General features: G+C 41.4%; 1 protein-coding gene across 2 annotated transcripts in view; it reads left to right on the forward strand.

The window, feature by feature from the left end:
- SMYD3 (SET and MYND domain containing 3) overlaps positions 1-20,498 on the forward strand; it is a 714,044-nt gene that overhangs the window by 550,162 nt on the left and 143,384 nt on the right. For both annotated transcript variants that reach the window (XM_061160208.1, XM_061160209.1), the window contains exon 8: positions 8,533-8,643. In XM_061160208.1, the coding sequence (XP_061016191.1) occupies positions 8,533-8,643 (111 nt within the window). The remainder of the gene's footprint in view (positions 1-8,532; positions 8,644-20,498) is intronic.

Here is a 20,498-nt window from a genome sequence, read left to right on the forward strand (position 1 = left end):
CCAGGCTAACTTTTTTTTTAATCATCATTAACCTGAATGATGGAAAGTTCCTACTATATGTGTGTGGGAGAGACGTGTGTGTGTGTGTGTGATAGTGTGTGTGTTTTGTGCATATGACAGTTCATCGGCCTCTTGCATCTCTGCAAGTGGTCATCCTTCTGTAGTCAGAGAGGTCAGCCCAAGCTTGTGAAAGATCTCAAGGGTCTACTTACTCCCAAGGCCATTAATTGCATTTCAAGGGTGATTCATTTTTACCTTTGTGTTAAGAAAGCAAACAGGTTTTATTCTTTCAGGTTGTCATTGGGCCTTGACAAACCTATCAGCGTCAGCTTCTCAGAGTAACTGTCCAAGCAAAGATGTGAAGGCAATAGAGGACAGAAAGTATGACCTCCAGCGCTGAACTGGCCTTGACCTTTCCAGTTCCGCAGGCTGTCCAGCCAGCCTCTTTTGATGAGGACCCTTCTCAGAAGTCCAAAAGCTCACAAGACAGCTGGGGATGGGCTACTCCAGCACTGCTGAACCTGAGCCTGACAGAGTTTACACAGTTCCTACCCTGAATTCTGGGTTATAGATATTTATGCTTTTCAGAACCCAGTTTCCCTCTACCTTCCAATTTGCTAAAGTGGATATTTATTGCAAGGAAAACAGACTATCATAAGCTTTTATTGCATTTATGCAGCACTCAGCCAATAAAACCTAAACTCAGAGGTACCATATTTTATGTAGACAGGGATTTGGCTTTGATAAGACTGCCTCCAAACTGAGTTGCAACTGAATAAGCTGTCTCTTATCAGCCACTTAATTGAATTTCCAGTGTTTAGGATCGGTGTAGTAGGTACATGGGGATATCTGTCAACAATATGTGGAATTTAGATTTTTTTCCCTTGGACCATATGTGACTTCAAGCCAGGGAAGAAGGGGGCTGCTATCCATTTTCAACATTAGTTTGGGAGCTGAGCGATGGCTGCCTTTTGATAATGTTGTTGTTGTTTTATTAAATTTTAAAAAAAAATAGGTAACTTGACAAGCAAACAGGAAAACTATGAGAAACAGTTGGAGTTCTCAGAAACAACAAAGAAATTTCTTCATATCTTGTTTTCTAGGCTTGGCTACCAATTATTCTCCTTGGTTAGTTTTCATTTAGTTGAAAAACACCATCTTTTAGTGCTTATTTCATGTCCTTCACTCTCCATCTCTGGAGAAACAAGCAAATCCTTCCTCTTGCCTGACACAGAGTAGTTTTGCTCAGCATCTGCCCAGTAGACTCAGATATTTTTCCCTACGGTCCTTATCCAAATGGCTTCTCAACAGAGAGAATTGTCCCCATAAGTCCTTTTAATACCAATTTGTTCAGAAAATAAATGTTTTCCTACCTTTATACACTTTCTCTGCCCAGTGGCTCTGTCTTCCCAACATTTCTTACCTGTCTTAATGTTATTTACTCCTCAAATATCATCTCTTCTGTAAAGCATTTCCTGATTTCTCAAATTATAAGATTTTTTTCTCTGAGACCTTAGAGTGGTTATTAATATTTCTTTGGCATTTATTCTGGCTCTTTTAGTGACTTCTCCATTCAGTGATCAGCTTCATGAGGATGGGCAGCTGTGTCTTACTGTGTCTCCTTTGGCCTTCCCCAGTGGCTCAGTAGTAAAGAATTCCCCTACCAATGCAGGGTTTGATCCTTGGCTTTGAGACATGGGTTTAATCTGTGGGTTGGGAAGATCCCCTAGAATAGAAAATGGCAACCCACTCCGGTATTCTTGTCTGGAGAATCCCATGGACAGAGTACCTGGTAGGCTACAGTCCACAGTATCAAAGAATTGGACACCACTGAGTTACTGAGCATGCATGCTCATACACATGCACATGACTCCTTTAGTATCCACTGGATCATGGAAAAAGCAAGAGAGTTCCAGAGAAACATCTACTTCTGCTTTATTGACTACACCAAAGCGTTTGACTATGTGGATCACAACAAACTGTAGAAAATTCTTCAAGAGATGGGAATACCAGACCACCTTACCTGCCTCCTGAGAAATCTGTATGCAGGTCAAGAAGCAACAGTTAGAACCGGACATGGAACAATGGACTGGTTCCAAATTGGGAAAGGAGTATGTCAAGACTGTATACTGTCACCCTACTTATTTAATGTATATGCAGAAAACATCATGCGAAATGCTGGGTTTGATGAAGCACAAGCTGGAATCAGTATTGCCAGGAGAAATATCAATAACCTCAGATATGCAGATGACACCACCCTTATGGCAGAAAGTGAAGCAGAACTGAGGAGCCTCTTGATGAAAGTGAAAAAGGCTAGTGAAAAAGTTGGCTTAAAATTCAACATTCTAAAAACTAAGATCATGGCATCCAGTCCCATCACTTCATGGCAATTAGATGGGGAAACAGTGAAAACAGTGACAGACTTTTTCCTGGGTTCCAAAATCACTGCAGATGATGACTGCAGCCATGAAATTAAAAGACACTTGCTCTGTGGAAGAAGAGCTGTGACCAACCTAGATAGCATATTAAGAAGCAGAGATATTACTTTGCTGACAAAGGTCCGTCTGGTCAAAGCTATGGTTTTTCCAGTAGTCGTGTATGGATGTGAGAGTTGGACCATAAAGAAAGCTGAGTGCTGAAGAATTGATGCTTTTGAACTTTGGTGCTGGAGAAGACTCTTGAGAGTCCCTTGGACTGCAAGGAGATCCAACCAGTCCATCCTAAAGGAGATCAGTCCTGGGTATTCATTGGAAGGACTGATGCTGAAGCTGAAGCTCTAATACTTTGGCCACCTGATGCGAAGAACTGACTCGCTAGAAAAGACCCTGATGCTGGGAAAGATTGAAGGCAGGAGGAGAAGGGAATGACAGAGGATGAGATGGTTGGCTGGCATCACTGACTCTATGGGCATGGGTTTGAGCAAGCTCCAAGAGTTGATGATGGACAGGGAAGCCTGGTGTGCTGCAGTCCATGAGGTCACAAAGAGTCGGACATGACTGAGTGACTAAACTGACTGAACTGAACTGAGAGTTAGCAGAATTTGAAAAGTGGCTACAAGGTTGTGACAAAGAGCAGAGACATGATTAGCATTCAAGTTTGATTTTAAAGAGAGGGAGGATTTTTCTTTTTCTTTTTAAAAGATTTTATTTATTTTTATTGAAGTATAATTGCTTTACAGAAAAGGAAATAGCAACCCCCTCCAGTATTCTTGCCTTCGAAATCCCATGGACAGAGGAGCCTGGTGGGCTACAGTCCATGGGGTCACAAAGAGTCGAACATGAATGAGCACACACACACACAGAATTGCTTTACAATTTTGTGTTTGTTTCTTCTGTACAACAACGTGAATCATCCATAAGTATATATGTGTATGTGTGTGTGTGTATCTATACCCTCCCTCTTGAGCCTCCCTCTTAACCAACCCCCTCTAGGTCATCACTGAGCTGAGCTTCCCACTAGCTATTTTATACATGGCAGTATATATATGTCAATACTACTCTAAGAGAGGAAGGATTTTTCAAAGTCTATTTTCAATTCAGAGCCAGTATTAGAAAAATTTATAATTGTGACAGTATAATTTGAGAAATGAAAACAGAGTATAATTTTAATTTGATCTTATTATCCACTCAGAAATACATAATGAGAAGATGGGCTTCATGTAAAAGGGATTCATTTTGCCTTGAAAATTTCAAGTAAGCAACAAATTCAATATCCAGCAAATATCTTTCATGATATTACTCTAATGTTGGAAATGATATACTGCATTTTCCATAAGAGGTGCACTAAAATGGCAAAGCTATGGTCAGTAGCATTAATATTTTAATGTGATCTTGTTCTTTGCCATTAAAACATCCACTGATCAATGGCAAAGTTTCAGATATATGTTCCCACTAAATGAGCCCTACATTGAGTGAGCAGATTCTCCATTAAAACTGGTGAGTCAGTGAGTCTTTGATAAAGGTTTTTAGCTCTGGTTGATAAAATGATTTAGCTGTCATCACTAGTTAGTAATTTGGATTTTTTTTTTCCAAAAAAATTATGGATAAAAATGTTTTCGCTGTTGAGACCTTCAGTTTTGATAGTGTATTTTGCAAACATCACTGGCGTGAAAGAGGCCCAAGGAGAAGAATGGGGCATTCTTTGTTGGAGGAGTAATATTTGAGCCATACCCTGAAGGAGGAGAGAGTTCTGAATAGGCTGAGAATGGGTGAAAGGGCATTCATTGGCTGGTGAAGGTCAACACCATACACAATGCATGGTGTACATTGTTTCAACATAATTATGTTGGATATACATAATTATGGAAGATGGTAGTGGGCAGGGTAAAGAATCCACCTGCAATGCAGAAGACTCAGGTTCTAAACCTGGGTTGGGAAGATCCCCTGGAGAAGGAAATGGCAACCCACTCCAGTATTCTTGCCTAGGAAATTCCATGCACAGAGGAACCTGGTGGGCTATAGTCCATGGGATTGCAGGAGTCAGACATGACTGAGCAACTAAACCACCAAAGGGTGCAGGGGAAGAGTTTGAGGCTAGAAAGGCAGACAGAAAATCAGCTTGGGAAGCCTTGTATACCCTCATCCTATATTCAGGGAGGAACCGTCAGAACTTGTGTAGACAAATGATGTGATCAAATGTGAGCTTTAGGAAGATCTCCCTTAAAGCAATTTAGAAGATGTACTGTAGGCTAAAGGCAGCAGGGAGGCAGCTGGAAGATCATTACACAGTCCAGTTAATGGTTCCAGGCAGTTACAGGATACTGAGGGAGGCCGTAGGAGTCTCTTTATTGGGATTAAATGAAATAACTAGCCTCCTGCTGCCCATTCTCTGGCTGGCATGATCACTCATGAGTTTTGGCCCTTGTAATAAACTCAGGTTTGTCAAGCATATTTCTCTGGTGAGACAGGCCCTGGACTTGTTGGTTTCACTCTGGGCACATTGTAATCACCCAGTAACTACTACTGGTTAATCCTGATATTTGGGGCTGATGACTAAGAGTCATTGGGCTGGATGGAGAACTAGAGTTGTAGGGACTTTTCTGGTGATCCAGTGGCTAAGAACCCGCCTGCCAGTGCAGAGGACATGGGTTCAGTCCCTGGTCTGGAAAGATCCTACATGCCACGGACAACTAAGCCCGTGTGCCACAACCACTGAGGCCACACGCTCTGGCCCCAGCACGACACAGCTAGAGGGTCTGTGTGCTGCAGCGGAAGACCCCACATGACGCAACTCCTACTCCCCATCCTCTTCCCCCACCCAGCACTCCACCAGAGGCATGAGCCACGTTACTGCAAAAAGAGTGTCAGCCTGAATCAATAGATGTGGGTACAGTTCCCAAATGGATCTAAGACCTGGGCTGGTTTTCACTGGTGAGTGCCCAGCACATTGTAGATGTTCAGTAATGTCAGTGTACATTCCTTAAGGACAGACACTCGTTTTCTGCATGTGGAGCAGCATTTATAGCCACCTCACATGGGAAGTCTTTATAGAGGGCCAGCCAGCTGAGGCTGTAGCCTCTGTCACCCTGGTGATGGCCAGGGTGGACTTGACCTTCTTCCCCACTGACCGCTTTAACAAGGCCTCCCAAAGCTATGTTTTCTGTCAGAGTATGGCCTCCCCTGCCCTACCATGCTGTCAGACAAGAAAGATTAGGCTTTGTAGATGTGAGATGCTTTCTTTTAAGTCTCAGAAAGCCACATGGCGTGTTCTGCTCTAGGGAGTGTTTGTCATCTCCCTCAGAGGATAATCCTGCCTCCTTCCTCTTCTTTACTACCCGCTTCTTCCCCCACTACACAGCACCCCCCCCCCCCTTAATTACTTCTACACATAAAAGTAAATAAAGAAGTAATTTATGCAGTATGTCACTAACTGATCTGGTACAGAAAAAGGAAAACTAGAGGAGGATGAGGAAATTAGTACTACTTGGGTGAGGTAGGAGTCAAGTTGTTATTTTAAATAAGGTTGTGAGGGGACTTCCCTTGTGATCCAGTGGCTGAGGCTCTGAGCTCCTGGTGCAGGGGGTCCTGGGTCAGGGAACTAGATCTCACATGCCACAACTAAAGATCCTGCATGCTGCAACTAAAGACCTGGAGTAGCCAGATCAATAGGGTAGTAAGGTTAGATCTCAGTGAGAAAGTCAGTTTTGATAGAAACTCAAAGGAGCTGAGGGAGGTCACCATAGCAGATCTTGGGGAAGGGCAGAGGAAGCACCCATGCACAGGCCTTGAAGCGGGTGTGTGTGTGAAACCCCGATGAGGCTGGGCTGCCTGAAGCAGCCAGGAGGAGAGAGGAGATGGGAACAGACCTTTTATGAAGCCATTGCTGCTTCCACCACCTGTGATGAAGGACCAGTTTCTTTATTATTATTTTTTTCCTTAATCCATTGTCAGCTACTAGTTTTATAAGATTTAATGAAAACGAATTACTAGAAAAGTGAACTTAAAATAAGAGCCTAATGTTTTATTATTCAAGCCACATAAAATTTATCTTACCAGATTGATGTCAAAATTTCTAAATGTTTGCTTTGCATTTCTTTACTCACTTCAACATAGACCAATAGCCCATGCTGCAGAACCACACTTTGAGTCGTGTTATGAGAATCCATTGTAAGGACTTGGCTTTTGCTCTAAGCTAAAGGAGGAGCCATTGGAGCATTTAGAAGAGAGGAAAGATCTGATCCAACTGACATTTTAAGTGAATTACTCTGGTTTAGAGGATGGAGTGCAGGCAACTCAGGGGAGGAGCAGGGATGCTGATGAGACTTGCATTTTACAGGCAAGAGATGATGATGGCTCAGACCAGGATGGAACAGGAGGAAAAGGTAGAACGTGGTTGGTTTTGGATCTATTTCTATGGTTGAGCCCACAGAGTTTCCTAGTGGATTGAGTGGGGAAAGTGAAAGGAAGGGAAGTCGGGGTGACCCCACCTTGGGGAAGGGCAAGGGGTGACCCCAAGGTCTCCACCTGGATAACACAAAAGATGGATTAATGTCAACTGAGACTGGGAATGTTCCAGCTGTGAGGGAAAGGTTGGGGAAATCTGGAGTTCCATTTTGTATGTTTTGAATTAGACTTTCAGTAGATAGATCTAAGAAATGTTTAAACATCTTGATGTTACATAAAGACCTGCGTCTTGAAGTGAAAACTTAGGGCTAGAGAGAAGCCTGGAAAGTCCCTGAAGTGTGCCCTCTCACCTGTGGTCTTTCACTGTCCGGTGCAAGGCATGTTGTTATTCAGTCACTAAGTCGTGTCCGATGGCATGCCAGGCTTCCCCATCCTTCACTGTCTCCTGGAGTTTGCTCAAATTCATGTCTATTGGGTTAGTGATGCTATCTAGCCATTTTCTCTGCTGCCCTCTTCTCCTCTTGCCTTCAATCTTTCCCAGCATCAAGGTCTTTCCCAGCGAGTCAACTCTTTGCACCAGGTGGCCAAAGTGTTGGAGCTTCAACTTCAGCATCAGTCCTTCCAATGAATATTCAGGGTTGATTTCCTTTAGAACTGACTGGTTTGATCTCCTTGCTGTGCAGGGGACTCTCAAGAGTCTTCTCCAGCACCACAATTTGAAAGTGTCAGTTCTTGGCACTCAGCCTTCTTTATGGGCCAACTCTCACACCTGTACATAACTACTGGAAAAACCATAGCTTTCACTGTTTGAAAGTAATGTCTTTGTTTTTTAACACACTATCTGGGTTTGTCATAGCTTTCCTTTCAAGGAGCGAGTGTCTCTTAATTTCATGGCTGCAGTCACTATCCTCAGTGATTTTGGAGCCCAAGAAAATAGAATCTGTCACTGGTTCCACTTTTCCTTCTTCTATCTGCCATAAAGTGATGGAACCAGATGCCATAATCTTAGCTTTTTAAATGTTAATGAAGGTGAAAGAGGAGAGTGAAAAATCTGGCTTAAAACTCAAGGCAGGACGTAGTTATTATATTTAAAAGGGTCCAAGGAAGTCAAGTTAGGTACCTTCATCAGTGATTGCATCCTGGCATTAAGTTCTCACTATTTGGAAAATGTTCCATCTTTTTAAATCCTCACAAGTGAAAGAACTGTCTCCTCATTTCCAACAGTCCAAATCTGGTTGAACCTAAGGTCCATGAAGCAGCTATAGAGCTGAGTAGGATTTAAGAGCAATCTGGCTACATAATCTGCCATCCATTTGATTGCCAGGATTAATATGGCTTCTCTGATTGCCAGTGGTTACAGAAAGTATTACCAAAACTTACTAATACCAAACACATAACAGCTCTTGATATTTTCTGTTTAGTGAATAAAATGTGCAAACATGCATAGAGTTGATGAGCCCAATTCTTTAAAATATTAAGTATATGATATACCTAACAAAGACTGGAAGGTAATGCCTTAAAATTTTTTACTTGTGATTATTTGGGTGGAGAGACTGTAAGAAGTATCTCCTCACACTTTGTGGTGTGTAACTAAAACACGTTTTACTTTAACAATTTGAAGTAATAGCCGTTTGTTAAAGAAGGTGGGCACGGCAGCCATGTGACGCCCCCCTCTCTCTGGCCTCCGCAGCTCACCATCTGCTACTTGGATATGCTGATGACCAGCGAGGAGCGCAGGAAGCAGCTGAAGGACCAGTACTGCTTTGACTGTGACTGTTTCCGATGTCAAACCCAGGACAAGGTATGTGGTATGGAGCCAGCTTGAAACACCACCCAGGCAATATCCCCATGATTTTTCAGAGCACTCTGCTCTTATTTCCCATTAACCCAAAAGTAAATGACTCTCAGTGAATAATAGGAAACAAAGGTAAATAAAACAATACACTGTGCTGCATATGTTTTATTTCCTGGAACTCTTATCAACCACCAGGCAACAAGAGGTTTAATCTCAGGTAAGGATCTATGGAGTCTAGAGGGAATGTGGGTGTAAAACATGTAATTAAAAAGATGTTGGAGGCCAGAGTGCTATTAGAGCCTACAGCAAGAGGGCTAATTATGTTATGAGTGGTAACAGCTATTGCTCAGTAGTAAATACACCAAGTTTTATTGAGTTTTTATTTCTTTAAAATTCCTCCTGTAACCCTTTCTGCTGCAATACTTTATCAGATGGAAATTCCTTATCCAGGAACTTTTACTTTCTGAGAAATGAAAAGTCAAAATAAATGCCATAAAGATTATAAATGAACTTTTCTCAAATTACTCATATACTTTCCTTACACTGAGCCTATTTACTCTTAGTTTGCACACAATTAGGTTGTCTAATGAACTCTTACTTTTGTAGAGTGTTTTACATTTGTTGGACTTCTTTTGTAATTATTATCTCATTTGAACTTTAGACTCATAATTAGGAAACAGAACTCAGAAAGGTTCAGAGATATGCCTCTGGGACAGGATGAAGGAAAAGTGGTAGTACCAAGTCTCAAACACTGATCTTTTGATAAACCTAGTGTTCCTTCTACTATACGACAACTACCTGTGGCTTCTGGTGCCCACATCAGTGGAGAAAGGTAGTTGCTTTCACTCCATGAGAAAGGAGCGTAAGCTCATTCTAAAGATGCAGAAGTCAATGATCATGGTTAGTTTTTCATTAAAAATAGCTTATAGAGCGAGAGGTTCAAGAGGCGGCATATGTATACCTATGGCTGATTCATGTTTTGGTATGGCAGAAACCAATACAACATTGTAAAACAGTTATCCTCCAAATAAAAGAAAAGTTAATGGTAAGTTTGCTAATAGGATGTGCCTTCTGAATCAAACACCATCTTGAATTAATGAAAATACTCATTGATTTGATTAATTTGATCAATCTGGTACTTTAATTTACCATAACCATGCCTTTCACATAGTTAAAAAAAAAATTAATTATAGAAAAAACATAGATTATAGAAATAAGTGAATTGAATGGAAAAAGTTGGATCCATTGTTAATAGCTCCCCAAGATTCAGTCTACTTTGGTGTTTACATTTTGCCATTCACAAACATTCCAGGAATCACAGATCCCCTAGAATTCCTACTCAGAGTTTAACCTGGAATGGCTGGGAGCAAGCTAGCTTCCCATCAGCATACTTGGTTGGGGATGGGAAGGCTGTTGGATTTAGTGCCTCTTACCTGCCATTTTGGAGAAGGGCATGGCAACTCACTCCAGTATTCTTGCCTGGAAAATCCTATGGACTGAGGATCCTGGTGGGCTATAGTCCATAGCATCTCAAGGAATCGGACATGACCTAATGACTGTGCATGCAAGTGTACATGCCATCTATATGGCAGACCCTCAATTTTTTTTTTTTTTGAGTGATTACTTGATTAAAACTCAGGTCATGTTCACTTTTGACTTATTGTTATAGTTGAAATCTGGGCTGAAATAATAGGAACGGGTTTAGCTACAAATAACAGATAACCGAAAAGAAAACTGGCTGTAGTAAGTGTAATATGTTTTTCTCAATAATTCTAGAGAAGCAGCCCAACATGAGAGCAGCTACTGGTAGGTCTCATCACAGACCCAGAATCCTTCTGTCTTCCTCCTTAGACAGCCTAGCGTATGCTTTTGTCTTCATGGCCCCAGGATGACTGCTGCCCCCAAGCCCCAGTCATTGCATCCAAGCTCTAGACAGGGAAAATAAGGGGTGATAAAAGACAAAGAACAAAGAGAAACTCTCCTGGGGATTTCCACCTGTATCTTATGGGTCAGAGCTGTGTCACATACAATGGCAGCTGTGAAAGAGGAAAGGAAACAGAATTTTGGTTTTTCAGCCTTTAATCCAGAAGAAGACAAGGGAGAAGAAGTTGTGAATAGCTTTTTCGTAGCTGATCTGTAGTGTCTCTCATATCCATTAAGACCCTTTTCTTTACTCCTTTGAGTTCAGAGTTTGAGATAATATTAGGATTGTCCAGAGAAAGAGAACGAGCAGGGTGTATATGTGTGTTTGTGTGTGCACATGCATGCACACATGTAAAGAGGCAGAGATAGGTTGGTTGGTTGATTATAAGGATTTGGCTCATGTGACTGTAGGGACTGACAGGTCCCAAGATCTGCAGTTGGCAGGCAGGAGACCCAGGGTTGCTGATAGTATACGGTACAGTCTGAAAGTTGGTAGGCTCAGTGATGCAAGAAAGCCAGTATTTTAGTTTGAGTCCAAAGGGAAGAAGAAAGTGAAATTGCACCTAGAAGGTAGTCAGGGAGAAGGAGATCGCTCTTACTAGTGGTGGGGTCAGCCTTTCTGTGCTATTCAAGGCTTCAACTGATTGAGTGTGGCCCACCCACACTGGGGAGAACAATCTGCTTTAATAAGCCAATTTATCCACATGTTAATCTCATCCAAAAACACTCTCATGGGCACACCCAGAATAACGTCTGCCTAAATGTCTGGGTACCCTATGACCCAGTCAAGTTGACATATAACTTGAACCATTACAAATACGGTGTTAGAGGCAGGCCAAGCCATATCATCAAAAAAGTACTGGAGGGCAGGAGGAGTGGCAGCGTCTGGCTTTGGGAAGGCTGTTGGTGCAGGAGCCCCCAGGCACCTGGCACGCACCCACCCCACCACCATCATGATGCCCAAGGGGAGGGTCAGCTCCACCAGAGGAGTGGAGAATGGGGAGCCCAAGAGATGGGCAAGGTTGTCAGCTAAGCCTGTTCCTGAAAATGTCCTGTGGACATGAGGCCACAGAGGCAGCAGGAAAGGATACTCTGCAGACCAAAAAGTGCACACACAAGGGAAAAAGAGAGCAAAGGGAAAACCGGCCAAAGTGCCTAAGCAAGAAACTGAAGATGATTTACCTGTAGAAAGTGGGGAAACTAAGAATGAAGCAAGTCTAGCCTCTGATGAAACAGGAGAGGAAAAAAGCCATCTGATTAATATCACCTGCTATGTCATATCCGTGGCCCCTGTCTCCCTTCTTGCATGACCCAGAGGAATATTTTTATCTAATATTTTGTAAATACAAGACTTTTAGAAGCTCTGGAGACATTTTTAAGAAGAGAATTCCACTTCCTTCCCTTTTTATGTGTAAAGGGTTTTTTTAAAAACACATTTTTTTTGGAGCATAATTGCATTGTTTCTGCTGTACAGTAAAGTGGATCAGCTATATACATATACACATATCCCCCACTTTGGAGCCTCCCTCCCACCCCTCCCCCACCCCACCCCTCTATCACACCCCTCTAGGTCATCACAGAGCGCCGAGCAGACCTCTGTGTGCTATACACCAGCTTCCCACTAGTTATCTATCTAACACATGATAATGTATATGTCTCAGTCCTGCTCTCCCAATTTGTCCCTCCCTCCCCTTGCAAGGGTTTTTTTTTAAGAGGTAAAATCATTTTCTGTTTTTTTAGTTTTTGGTACAACGAGAAAATAGTGGGATATTGAATAAGGAGGTTTGATTGTCTTGAATGTCCGCTTAACATACCATAGATGGGGATTATTTTTTATATCTTAAAATACAAAGCATATTAAATGGCAGTTTGAAGTCACATTGTGTATTTACTGTGAACATTTGAACTTCCATTCCTGTGTTGTTTTCAGTAGAATCATTTCCTAAAGTAAATCCCTTGACCTTGGTTATCCCTGTCAGAATTGCATGCTAACATCTTTGGTCATGGTAATGCAGTTTTCATAGTAACTTTGGTAATGTACTGTGAAAGAAAACTGAAAATTTGAATATATAGTGTATATGATATTAAGTTGTGAATTAGTGAAATTTATAATGTAATAACAATATTTGAAGATATTGGCACTTAATATCCTATTAAGAAAAATTTGCCTTCAATTTTTAAGCTGGAAAGTCACCAAAATAACTGTTTAGGAAAGAATCACAGTGACATGATTTTTCAGATTTTGAGAATTGTGTGCAAATTGAAATATCTGTGTACTGATCCTCAAAATAGCCAAGAAGATCTCTATTATTAAAAAAAAAAATGCTCGATTTCTTTTTCCAGTCCATTGTGTATCTATCTTGGGCAAGGCATTCTTCCTCTCTGATTTTTTACGTCATCTGTTATACAAGGGAGCTGTATTTAGACTCGATCATCTTAAGGCCCCTTCTGTCTCTATTATCCCTTATTTCTATGAAATGTTTCCTAGTGGAAGTGAGTAGAATATATATTTAGATGAGAATATAAACTTGATTTCAATTAGTTCATCAGTTATATTTTCAAGTTTCTATTTGAGAATTTTCTTCTGTTTAGCGATATAAACATCCCTTCTGAATTCGCTATACTATTTGTTTGATTTGAAAAATACAGAGATGAATTCAGCTTAGTGCATCCCCAAAAGAGCATACATTCAAAATTAGTTCAGTCAAAAATTATATTTACTTCAGGTCCTAGATTTAAAGTTTTCAAGCTTATTTTTCTGCTTTTCTTGGAACCTAGAAAATTCATCTCAACAGGTTTCTGCATCAAGTAATATTTATTATGTGCCTACATCTGCATGTTACTGGGCTTGCCTGGTGTCGTGTTTCGGGAAGGCAAGAGGCCTTATGATAGCAGGGGTAATTTGCATTTGTGGACTTAGCTGTCATTTGTAATCAACAAAAACTTAATTTCTGGAAGAAATAAAGCTTACCTTCTAGAGAAGGTTTTGGAATGATTTGGCTTGTGCAGGTCAAAATCCAAGGCAATAGAAACAGAACAGACTAAATGGAATTGATTGTTTCCATAAGTGTGTGGATAGTACATAGTATGCTTCCTTAGATGTCACATGTTTTATTGCAAAAGAAAAAGCTGTGTTTACTTTCCATGTCACTTTCTTTCCTAGTACCTGTTACATACGATCTTTCTAAAACACAAGGTCGATCTATTCACAGCCCTGTTGCCTCATTCCTAGATTATTGAAATAGCCCCTAACTGGTCACCTGACACTCAAATTTCTTTCTCTTTCTTCTGTCTTGTACATAGTTTCAGAGTAAGTTTTCTCAAACAGCACTACTTCCATGCTGTTGCTTTGTTCAGAATTTTTTAAAATATTGAGTGTTATCTTTCGTCTTCAAAATAAACTTCAAACTCAGCATGGCATTCACTGTCCTCCAGGATCATGACCCCAAGGTCCAGCCTACCTTGGTTTCTTTTTTCTCTTTTCCTTTTCCCTCTCTTCTCTTCTTCAATTGTCTGATCTAACTTGTTTAATCTAATTATAACCTCCCCGCCCATCCAAAAGATTCTGAAGTGTCTTTCAGGCACACATGCGTACATAATACACATGTATGCAGCAATATATACCTGCATATGCCATATAACAGCAATGCATTTTATATTGATTTGTGAAATAAATCACAAAAAATCGGACATAGGCAAGTTGGAACCCAGAATGCATGCCATATGATCCTATATAGTGACAAGAAATAAATCACAAATTTGCCCTGAATTTCTCAGCAGCCAAATATCTGTGTACTGATCCTCAAAATAGCCAAGAAAATCTCAATTATTAAAAAAAAAAATAAGTGCTTGATTTCTGTGCTGGATTCCAGTCCATTGTGTATCTATCTTGGGCAAGGCATTCCGCCTCTCTGATTTTTTTCATCTGTAATACAAGGAAGTAGTATTAAGACTGATTTCAAAAGACCCAACAGCTGGAAGACTGGGCACATACATGCTTCTCAGCTGAAGCAGTTTTTTCCTGTCTCTGAGGCCCTCGCCACGGGTCCCACTGAGACTGAATGATCAATATCCTTGTCCAGACATCCACAAAGATTTAAATAGCTGATTTTTATCATATTCTTCAGTGTGGCTGAATGACATCATTTCACATTATAACTTAAAGAAGTAAGGAAGGTGAAAAATTATGTAATCTAGGTTCTTATCTCTCTGGCTTACTTCATTCCAGGAGTAAAACTTATAGAACTATATAGAAGAAAGCAAAGACTGCATATCCTTCAAGTAATCCTTCTATTTCTTATAGTCTTTTAATTTTTTTAAAAAATTTTTTATTAAAAGTACTAGACCCACATTGAAAAACTTAGTACATACTCTCTCCTGCTGCTAACCAAGTCTTGCCCCCTAGAGGTGTCCCATTTCAGCTTCCGGCATTTACTCTGTATTTCTAAAACTAAAGCTCCCTTAAATCACATCTTATTTTGCTATTGGGTTGGTTTAATGACTTTTTTATTTGTAGGGTTTCAAATTTGCTTTTTATTCCCAATCTTCCAGTTTAGGTTTTATTTCTACTTGTTTCTGTTCTGTAATTTCTTATTCATGTCCAGTACGTGCTTCTCTATTATGTATCTATTTGCACATCCTAATCTTACTTTAAAGTCTTGGTCATTCAGTGCTATAGTTTATTTTCCTGGAGTGAAATCATGTTCAGATTCTTGATTTTTTTATTTTTGTTGAGTATCTACCTTAGCCTTGCATTTCACTATGTGTTTTGGAATTCTGTGTGGCAGGCCCATTTTTAGTGGGATATCTTCTTATCTTGTTCCTTTTTCTCCTTCTTTGCACATCTGCTCTCTCTGGTTGCTTTCTGCTTGCCTCCCTCAGGCCCCAGCTCAGAACCAGACTTCATGGCATTTGTAAGTGTGGACCACAGTGATGTTGAGATTGCAGACCTGTTACTTAGGCGATAGGCATTGACTCTGTACCCAGAGAGACTCTATGTGTGTCTTCTAGGCTTTCCAGGGCCAACAGTTCCTGTAAATATTTATCCCCAGGAAACATGTCATCATCCTTTTTTTTTCAGCCTCTTTTCATAACTAGGGAAGACTCACCCTTGCCTTTAAGCTCACCTTTCTTCTGTGAAGCACTTTTCTCTCTCCCTTAACCATTGGGACCAAACGCATGTCTGTGACGGCCGGCTTCCAGACCTGAGGCTTTGGCTTCGGTTTTGCTGACTGCTCTGCATTTCTGTTACTGGTCCAGAGAGATGTTTATCTTGTTTTCGAATTAGTAAAGCCATTTTTGTTTCTCTTTTTATGGTTTACTTATAATTACTATCACTTTGGAGTAGAGGTGAGCACCTCCAAGTCTAAACTTACAACAGCTTGTTGAAAGCCTGCTGTTCACTTCTCATAGCTAAGAATTCAAGTCTTTGGCGGCAGAAGAAAATACGAGGATAAACAATGATCTAATTCTCCCGAGGGCTTCCAAACATGTGTGCACTTTTCCTGGTACCAGCCTGTCTGCGAAGTAGGGATCTGTGTCTTGTATCACTGGGCCTTCTCTGGACAGAGAGTTGAGTAGAGTCATTCTGAAAGTGTATCCATTTCAAAAACCGTTTAATAGATGGTTCTGTAGGGGAAACACCCTCAGAAACTCCTCATTCCTTGATGCTACAGTTCTAAGTTCACTTGCTCTTATTTTCTTCTGTGGGGTTTCCCTGGTGGTCTGCCATGCAGAAGACACAGGAGACGCAGGTTCAATCCCTGGGCTGGGAAGATCCCCTGGAGGAGGAGAATGGCAACCCACTCTAGTATTCTTGCCTGGAGAATCCCATGGACAGAGGAACCTGGTGGGCTACAGTCCAAAGGGTCAGACATGACTGATCGACTATGCACACACATTTTCTCCTATAGAAATAAAGCAATGTTAATAACTGTCTTTGGTAATTATTTCAATTTCTTTTCACACTCTCTTTTCTTGGGTCCCTCTGAGGCCCTGCACAACATCTGTGGGTTCCAGAACCCAGCATCCCTCAGAGGCACGGCTAATGCTGACGCCAGGCAAGAGCAGCCTTGGTTCTTGTATGTGCTGCTCTGTCCCTGCTTTGTCACTGCTAAACTGGGACAACTGGGGAGAGGAGGCAGGATTGACCCAAAGGGAGGAGCGAGGATTGTCTGAAGAAGGAGTGAAGGAATTAAAGTGAAGAGTTAAAACTGTATTCAAAGGAAATGAACATTTTCTGCCCAAGAAAAAGTTTTTATGGTAACTTGAGTCTATTTGAAATATGAGCAATTACTGAAAGGTCATTAGAAAACCAGTTGTTTTTTTTTTTCTGCTGCCTTCTTCTATTTTGCTAAATTAATTGTAAGCAGAAATGCCTCATGGTAGGAATGATGAGCCCAGTCAGCTCTGAATTGTTTTATATTTCAAGCTTTAACAATCTAAGCAGAATGTGTTTCCTGTTTCTAAAGTTTTCATCATAACAGAATTACATTATCTTCAGAAGATTAAGAAGATTTGGCAGGAAACTGAAGGAAAGAGTGTGTTGTGCATGTGTGTGTGTGGTGAGTTTTTAAGCAGTAAAACCTAACAGTACTGTATGTTACCTGTCTTATTTCTCCAAACAACCTGAAGAATGGTTTTTCCAAAAGTGGCTATCATTAATGTTAAAGTGAGGAAAGGAGTTTATTGGCTTTATAATCACCTAACCCCACATGCAGTATCACTGTGAATGCCAGGGCAAGGCTTCTGGGCATGGCACGGTGGGCATAGCAGGCTGTGAAATACACACTGTAGCTATGGCGCTAGCCCTGGGGTGTGCTGTTTCCACATCACAGGTCACAGCGCTTCACACTGACTTCCCCTCAGAGACCATGTGGCTCTGGTGTATCCAAAAGCCCACCCCAAGGGTAAGAAGAGGGTCTCGCCACAATTTGTGGTGACGTGGATTCCATCTCACAACCTCTACAATTCTTGCGTACAAATTCTTTTCTCCTGGCTTTTCGTATAGAAGCAGCTCTGGCTTGGGGAACGGATTCAGTGGTAGCAGCTCCCGTGACAAGGAAGCATGTATTCTGTGTCCTGGGCACATTACCTCACTCAGCACGTGGCACATGGTGTTCAAGGGGTGCTGCAGAGTGAGGCTGTTGTTGTTTAGTCCGTAAGTCGTGTCCGACACTTTGCAACCCCATGGACCCTTCCAGGTTCCTCTGTCCATGGGATTTCCCAGGCAAGAATACTGGAATGTGTTGCCATTTTCTCCTCCAGTGGATTTTCCCGACCCTGCATTAGCAGGTGGATTCTCTACCGCTGAGCCAACAGGGAAGCCCTAGAGTGAGGTACTCTTCCTCAAAGAATATAATCATCATAATTTTGTCTACTCAAGCTTCGGGGCTCTTACTGTGTGCCGGGTGTGATTACATACCTCCTCTCACTTAATCTCCATCATCTTAGAAGAGGGTGGTTGTTCTTCTTCACACTTTGCAGATGCAGTAACTTCAGGAGCTACATTCTTAATTGCGCCACTGTATTGTCTCTGTAATTTCATGAATAGTATATACATTTTCCCTCTCTTAGTTTCTAAATATAGGAGTATAATTTGCATCCATTAAAATTCACTCTTTTTACTGCGCAGTTCTGAGTTTTGACAAATACATGCCATTTGCCTCACCACAACAACCCAGGTACAGATCAATCCCATCACCCCTCCCCAGATTCCCGTATAACTGCTTTAAAGTCAGCCTCTACCCCAGCCTCCAGCCCCTGCTAACCCCTGATCTGGTATCACTATAGCTTAACCTTTTCCAGAATGTCATATAAGTTGATCCTAACAGCCATTTGATTCTGTCTTCCTTCATATAGAATGATGCATTTGATACTCAGACATTTTGTTGTTGTTGTTGTTATCTCAGAATTTGGTTTCTTTTTGTTGTCAAGTTGTATTCTATTATGTGGCTGTCTCACAGTTCATCTATTCACCCACTGAAGGGTGTTTGAGTTATTTTCCAGTTATTGGTGGTTATTGACGAAGCCACTTTAAACATTCATATATAGGTTTTTGTGTGAATATAAATTTTCATTTCATTTGGGTAAATACCTAGGAGTAGGATTGCTGGGTTGTACAGTAAATATGTGTTAAACTATATAAGAAATTGGCAACCTGTTTTCTAAAGTAGCTGTACCATTTTGAATTTCCCACCATCAATGAATGAAAGTTCCAGTTACTTCACTTCCTTGCCAGCACTTGATTTTATCAGTTTTGTTTTTGTTTTTAATCATTCAAGTAGACATACAGTTATATCACTTTCTGGCTTTAATTTGTGTTCTTTAATGGCTAATGGGGCTTCCCAGGTGGTCTAGTGGTGAAGAACCCACCTAACGCAGGCAACATAAAATATGCAGTTTGAATCCCTGGGTTGAGAAGATACCCTGGAGGAGGGCATGGCAACCCACTCCAGTATTCTTGCCTGGAGAACCCCCATGGACAGACTAATGATTTATTATTTTCATGTGCTTATTTGCCATCTGTATAACTTATTTGGTGGTATACTTGTTCAAATCTTTTGCCTATGTTAAAAATTAGGTCTTGTCTTCTTCTTGAGTCTTGAGAGTTCTTTAACCTGCCTCCGAGTCTCTTATTAGATACATGTTTCAGAAAACTGTTGTCCTTGTCTGTGACTTGTCTTTTCATTCTCTTGAAAGAGTATTTTGAAGGGTGGAAGTTTTTAATTTTTCTGTCATTCAGTGTTCATTCTCTTTATTTAACAAATCTGTCTTCTGATGGTATATCTAAGAAATCTTTGCCTAACCCAAGAGAATAAAGATTTTTCTATGTCTTCCTTTAGAAATTTTACAGTTTTAGGCTTGATCCATTTTTTTAGTTAATTCTTATATGTGGTACAGGGTTTATTTATTTATTTGCACACAGATGTCCCATTATTCCAGTAGCATTTATTGAATCACTATCTTATGTCAGACAATAGTATGTCATAGAAAGAGTGCAGTCTTAGATACAGGAGTAGTTGAGCTCTAGTCCTGGAGCAGCTGCTCGGACCCTGGTGACACTAGCCAGAGATCACATCCGAATGGCGGGTAACAGGGCAGTTGACTGTACATGCTTTGGAGGCATGCAGCGTCTGCTGCCTCCTAACCGTTTGATGTTGGCAGGTTTCCCTGTAATAGTCCCTCGTTTTTCCTTTTGTAAGATGAGAATAATCCATATCTGGCAAAGCTGCTTGCAGGGTTCAATTAGATCATGTAAGTCTAGCTCAGGAGGTGGTATTTCCTCAGTGATGGTGGCTATTATTGTTACTGAGTGGTCTGAGGAAAAAGTCTAAATGGAAAGTTGTAGGAGTTGCAGCATCCGCCGTTCCGATCATTTGCTGATCAGGTTCCCCGAATTGCTCACCTAATCTTCTTGATAGCTTTTGAAGTCTTCCCGCTCCAGCTTTTAGTCATCTTTGTCTGCCTCCTTCCCCTTTTTTGTTCCTAATGCCTCTGTTTGGCTCCAGTGCCTTGTGTTGTGGTGATCAGCACTTTTCTCTCTTGTATTCACCCTGTGATACCCAACCCTCCCGCCCCCGCCTGGGCGCTCCCTCCTGAGAAGGGGGCTGACCTGTGTTCAGACTGAGGCATCTCACGACCCTTCATCACACGTGACCCTGTTCATTCCCACATTTCCTGACGAGGCTCACACTGAAGGGTGTGTGGTTGGGCTGTGTGTAGGGGTGTGGGGTGTGTGCGGGGAGGAGGGTAGGGTGGGGGCTCTCTGAGTGAGTGGGAAGACAGCAAAGACAGCAGGAGTGACCCCGGCCAGAGTGATCCCGGCCAGCGTGACCAGCAGGCCATCCCCCACCTTCCCCCAGATCCCTGGACAAAGCAGATGTCATCCTGGACTCTTTCCTCAAGTTCCCTCCCAGAGGAGATGCTGCTGCTTTTAG

The sequence above is a fragment of the Dama dama genome, chromosome 14 (assembly GCF_033118175.1).
Source record: "Dama dama isolate Ldn47 chromosome 14, ASM3311817v1, whole genome shotgun sequence".
In the NCBI taxonomy this organism is placed as follows: domain Eukaryota; kingdom Metazoa; phylum Chordata; class Mammalia; order Artiodactyla; family Cervidae; genus Dama; species Dama dama.